General features: G+C 29.8%; 1 protein-coding gene across 1 annotated transcript; it reads left to right on the top strand.

The window, feature by feature from the left end:
* The first annotated feature begins 3,235 nt into the window (after positions 1-3,235).
* Positions 3,236-4,014, top strand: LOC124910211 (10 kDa chaperonin, mitochondrial-like). Its single transcript, XM_047450824.1, has 3 exons — positions 3,236-3,418; positions 3,497-3,636; positions 3,773-4,014. The coding sequence occupies exons 1-3, from the start codon at positions 3,314-3,316 to the stop codon at positions 3,819-3,821; spliced, it is 294 nt and encodes a 97-aa protein (XP_047306780.1). The 5' UTR covers positions 3,236-3,313; the 3' UTR covers positions 3,822-4,014.
* The last annotated feature ends 667 nt before the right edge of the window (positions 4,015-4,681 follow it).

The raw sequence follows: 4,681 nt of genomic DNA, 5'->3' as shown, positions 1-4,681 counted from the left end.
GTAAATGAATCCTTACAAAGAAATAAGGATTTCCCGAAAAATATTATGTTCTCTACAAGGCAAGATTGGTAGTTAAAGACTACGCTCAGAAGGAAGAAGTCGATATAATGAGATATTTTCTCCTATTGTTAAACACTTTTTCATTAAAATTTTGTTTGCCTTAGTAGCGCAAATAAGTTTGGATCTAGTTCAACTAAATGTGAAGACCGCATTCCTACACGGTCATTTGAAGGAGAAAATCTATATGTCTCAACCAGATGGATTCAAAGTTGTTGTTAATAAAAATTGGGTTTGCAAGTTGAACAAATCATTGTACGGATTGAAGTAATCATTGAGGCAATGGTAAAAACAACTTGACAAGCTTATGATGGACCACAAGTAGATAAGAATCAAATATGACCAGTTTTCGAATCTGTTACTTAATTTCCTCGTGTAGGAAGATGCGACCATTGATGAGGTTTATTCTCAAGTGTTTTTAGCTACTTCCTAATCCCGAGATATGTAACTGTTTCATAATAGAGCAAATGATTATTGAATAGAATTATCAAATCTTTTATGTCCTCAGAATGAGGAGAATTGAAAACTAAGAGATGTTAGTGCAGAATGTGAGAAGGAAGAAGTTGAGAAATCAATCACACCTCACAAGTTCAGCAAGAATCTAACCGCTTCTAATACTATCTCTCATGGTGGTTTGGTGGTTTCTCCGTCCCTCGTCGTGCTGCAGAAGACTATTTCCCTCCCTTGATAATCTTTAACTAATTGTTGAGGCAATACAATTTTCTCTCTTCCCCAATGAGAAAACTCTTTTCCATTCTGAATTGGTTTCACAATAATGAGCATCACTTCATTTAGCTATGAAACTTGGTTTGATTATCTTGCAAACTTCTTAAATTAGAACTCTCGCTTCCTATAATATACACATTTTATAGACGACCTCATTTTATGAGTATGTATACATTGGCTTGAAAATTTTGCTCTTTATTGTAACACATTAAACTCGAATTTCTTTTTTTACAGTGATGATAATAGTGCAATCAAGGTTAATAATTTTTCCTATAATGCATTATTATTGTATGTATTACTCTTAATTTATATTTAGAATATGAAATCAAGGATCGTTGCTAGCATAATCACAATAGTGTATTCATTAGTTACTTAACTTATCTGTATCTTAGAAGATCATTAGTGCATGAATAAGTACAAGGACACATCACAACTTTTAAGAGGTTTTTCAAAATTTTAGTTTATCGTAGATTTTCTGACATAGACTAACTTAATAGTTGGGTTCTCAATTGTTCATGGTCTTCTTGACTTTAATTTCACCTTTTTATGAGATAAAATTTGTAGAAGTTTGATAACTGGTGAGACAATACTCTAAGGCAATCAACCTTGATAAAGCCTTAATGTTGACATGTTGTGTATGATTGCTCGTTACACTCTTTAACTTTTCTTATTTATAATTACATTCTATGTATTTTTCTAATGACTACAATATTTTCTTCTATTTTTATCATTCAAGAAATTGCTAATCAACTTTACGTGGACAATAGGTTAATATTCTATAAAATATTCTGTAACATATACAATGTAGTTTCATCCCATAATAATCATTGTTTTGACATTGATTTATTATTTTACAGGCATCATTTGAGAAAACTCGTAGTTCATGATAGTCATGTTAAGGTGAATTCTTGTACCGTTTGTATGGTCATGTTCAAAATTCCTTCTGAAATTAACTTTTTTATTTTTCTCTTTGTTTGCTTATTCTTATCCACATATTTACAATAATAGGGAATGCAGATTAGAACATTCATTTTTCTACTAGATGAGTTTAACTTTTTTGTACAGGTATAATAGCGTGATACCAATACTCTTATATTATGATTTCTAATATTTCACATGTTAATATTTGTTACTTCTTTAGGGTAAACAAAAGTTGCTTTATAGCTTGTTGGACGTGTTGCAATCTATATCATCACAAGCTATAGTTATCGATCTAAGTTCTCTTACTGGTATGTGAGGCTATAATATTTCGTTTTTTTCCAGTTTCCAATGATTTCTTGTGCCAATTTGGTTAAGTAGCTTTATTGAAATTTCTCTTTAAATGAATTGTTTTTACTGGCAACAACAGAAACTGTTGATCAGTTCTTGGAGAAGATGGTACAAAGAACAACTTAATCTTAAGAGTTTTTAAAACTTAATACATGGATCTTGTCTAATGGCTAAGATCAAAATGGATCTAATTGATGAATAAATGAAGTGATGCTCATTACAAAATTTTGTATTATTTTGTTTTGCAGGTAAGGTGGGACAACAAGGAAATATTGTAGCTTCGAGTTTAGTTCTTTCGTCGTTGATATGTGTTTAAAGGATTGAAATTTTGATGAGTCGCGTTGATATATTTTTTGCTAAAAGAATTAATGTGTTTATGAATTATGTTAATATTATAATTAATGATTTTAAAAATATCATTCGATATATAAGACTTATCATAAAATATGTTTTAGTTTTAATGACTTTGGATTTACAGTTTAATTTGAATATATTTTGTGATAATGAATTATTATTGATGTTATTTTGTGATAATGAATGATTAATTATGTTAGGTTATTTTGTTTTATATTTAATTTTACACTAATTTGTGAATAATAATAAAAAATTAGTAAAAAAAATTTAAAAATATAAAATATTTTAAAATAAAATATGTGCTAAAAGATAATAAAAATTAATTATTTTATAGGAAATTTCGTCAAAATTTTTCTCAAAAATAACGTCTTAAAGTCTATCGTCAATATTTACATACTAAACAAAATGAAATGAAAAAAATGTGAAAAATGTAACCAGACAGTAAAAACTATATTGAAAAAAAGGTCGCAATAATTTTCTGACTAAATAACCCTCCGTAGAAGTATTAGTGATATATATTTGCAAAATAATTATTTAGAGGGAAAACGTCGTAAATTATATATTCGTCAGAAATTCCATCGAAAATCCAAAAGTTTTTGTCTCGAGTCCAATAAACAATGTCTCTATAACTCACCTCGATAATAAATTAACGACGTTTTGAAAACGTTACAAATATAATTTCTTAGTTATAAAAAATAATTTAGATTAAGGAAGCCCATATATAATAATAATATACAGTCCGGCCCAATAGCTCTAAGACACGGGGATGAAAGTTCCTTAAAACCTTTCCAAAACCCTACGATCCAGAACCTTCTATACCGTCATACAATCTACAGAGTCCAAAACTGAAGCAAATTCTACTTCTTCAGATCGAATCACACTCTCATTTTCCGCATTACCCTCGAAAATGTCCAAGCGTCTGATTCCACTTCTCAACAGAGTCTTGGTGGAGAAGGTTATCCATCCTTCCAAGACCACTACTGGCATTCTCCTTCCTGAGAAATCATCCAAGGTACTTTTACTTTCAATATCTATCTTCATTTCTTTCATTATTCGTTTACTGAATCCATTATCTTCAAATTGAACTCAGCTCAATTCCGGCACAGTGGTGGCCGTTGGACAAGGTGTTCGTGACAAGACAGGGAATCTGATTCCAGTTTCTGTTAAGGAAGGAGACACTGTACTTCTCCCTGAATATGGTGGTACTGAAGTGAAGCTTGGTGATAAAGAGTATGTTTACTTCCATTAGGGTTTAGTTTATTGGTTTGAATTGAGTGATCTGATGTGATTCTTTTGGGTGTTCATTTGATTTTTTTTCAGCTTATATTGTTCATGATTGTTCATTGGATGGTGGGTTTGTTTGCAGGTACCATCTATACAGGGATGATGATATATTGGGCACCCTTCATGATTGATTGTTGGTTACCCAATTTATGGGTGAGTTATGTATAAGTGATGGTATTATCATCAATAACAATTGTTTCTTTTCTTGTTTTTGACCTATATTGACAATTAACTAGCTTTTGCAACTTGGTTAGTTATGTGATGTAATCCCTCCCCCTGTGATTGATTCAATCATGGTTTATGGCAATTGAGAACTTGTTATCATTGTGTTTTTGGGTATCTAGATTGAAAAACTAATTGATTATTAGGGTTTGCTGTTTTTGGCTGATACTCATGCTTTAGATCTTGTTTGTGAGATTTTTATGTGAATTTTTGAATAGATAGTAGGGGTGTTTTGAATGTTTAATGATGGAAATAATCACAAAGTGATAGATGGGGATATTTTAAAAGTAACCCATCTCAGTTTTTTTGTCTGGATATTTGGCATCATTAGAAAATCAGTTATTGTATGGACACTTCTCAAAGAACATTAGGTAAACTCATTGTTAAGTCTTCTTTTAACTTTAATATAGTGTTTTTTTTAATGATAATAGAATGTCACAAATTATTTAATACCATGTTTTCATACTAAGATATTCATTTCATGGTCTCTAATGTTAGAAGAATAGGGTATACAATACAATTATTTTTCTTCTAAATAACAATGTGACCTTGTTAGGATCAATACAACTTAATTTTTATATATGATTGAGAGGTTGGGTTTGTATAGTTGAAATTTAACTAGGCTAAAAAAATAGAATTTTATATACATTTATTCATATGTATACTGAAATTATCATGTTCATTGAACCTGAAAATTTTATTATAACTTAACTTTTTGTTTTGGTATAAAAATAATGACTAAAAATGATATATAGCTTAACTTTTTGTT

Source organism: Impatiens glandulifera, chromosome 7, assembly GCF_907164915.1.
Source record: "Impatiens glandulifera chromosome 7, dImpGla2.1, whole genome shotgun sequence".
Taxonomy (NCBI): domain Eukaryota; kingdom Viridiplantae; phylum Streptophyta; class Magnoliopsida; order Ericales; family Balsaminaceae; genus Impatiens; species Impatiens glandulifera.
Note: the sequence above shows the minus strand (reverse complement) of the source record. Positions and strands in the feature narration are given on the sequence as shown.

What these genes read in the sequence shown, in the direction of transcription:
- LOC124910211 (XM_047450824.1), top strand. Translation starts at nt 3,314, where the DNA reads ATGTCCAAGCGTCTGATTCCACTTCTCAACAGAGTCTTGGTGGAGAAG. An exon ending in TTCCTGAGAAATCATCCAAG is followed by an intron (nt 3,419 to 3,496) that starts GTACTTTTACTT and finishes AATTGAACTCAG; the next exon opens with CTCAATTCCGGCACAGTGGT. An exon ending in GTGAAGCTTGGTGATAAAGA is followed by an intron (nt 3,637 to 3,772) that starts GTATGTTTACTT and finishes GTTTGTTTGCAG; the next exon opens with GTACCATCTATACAGGGATG.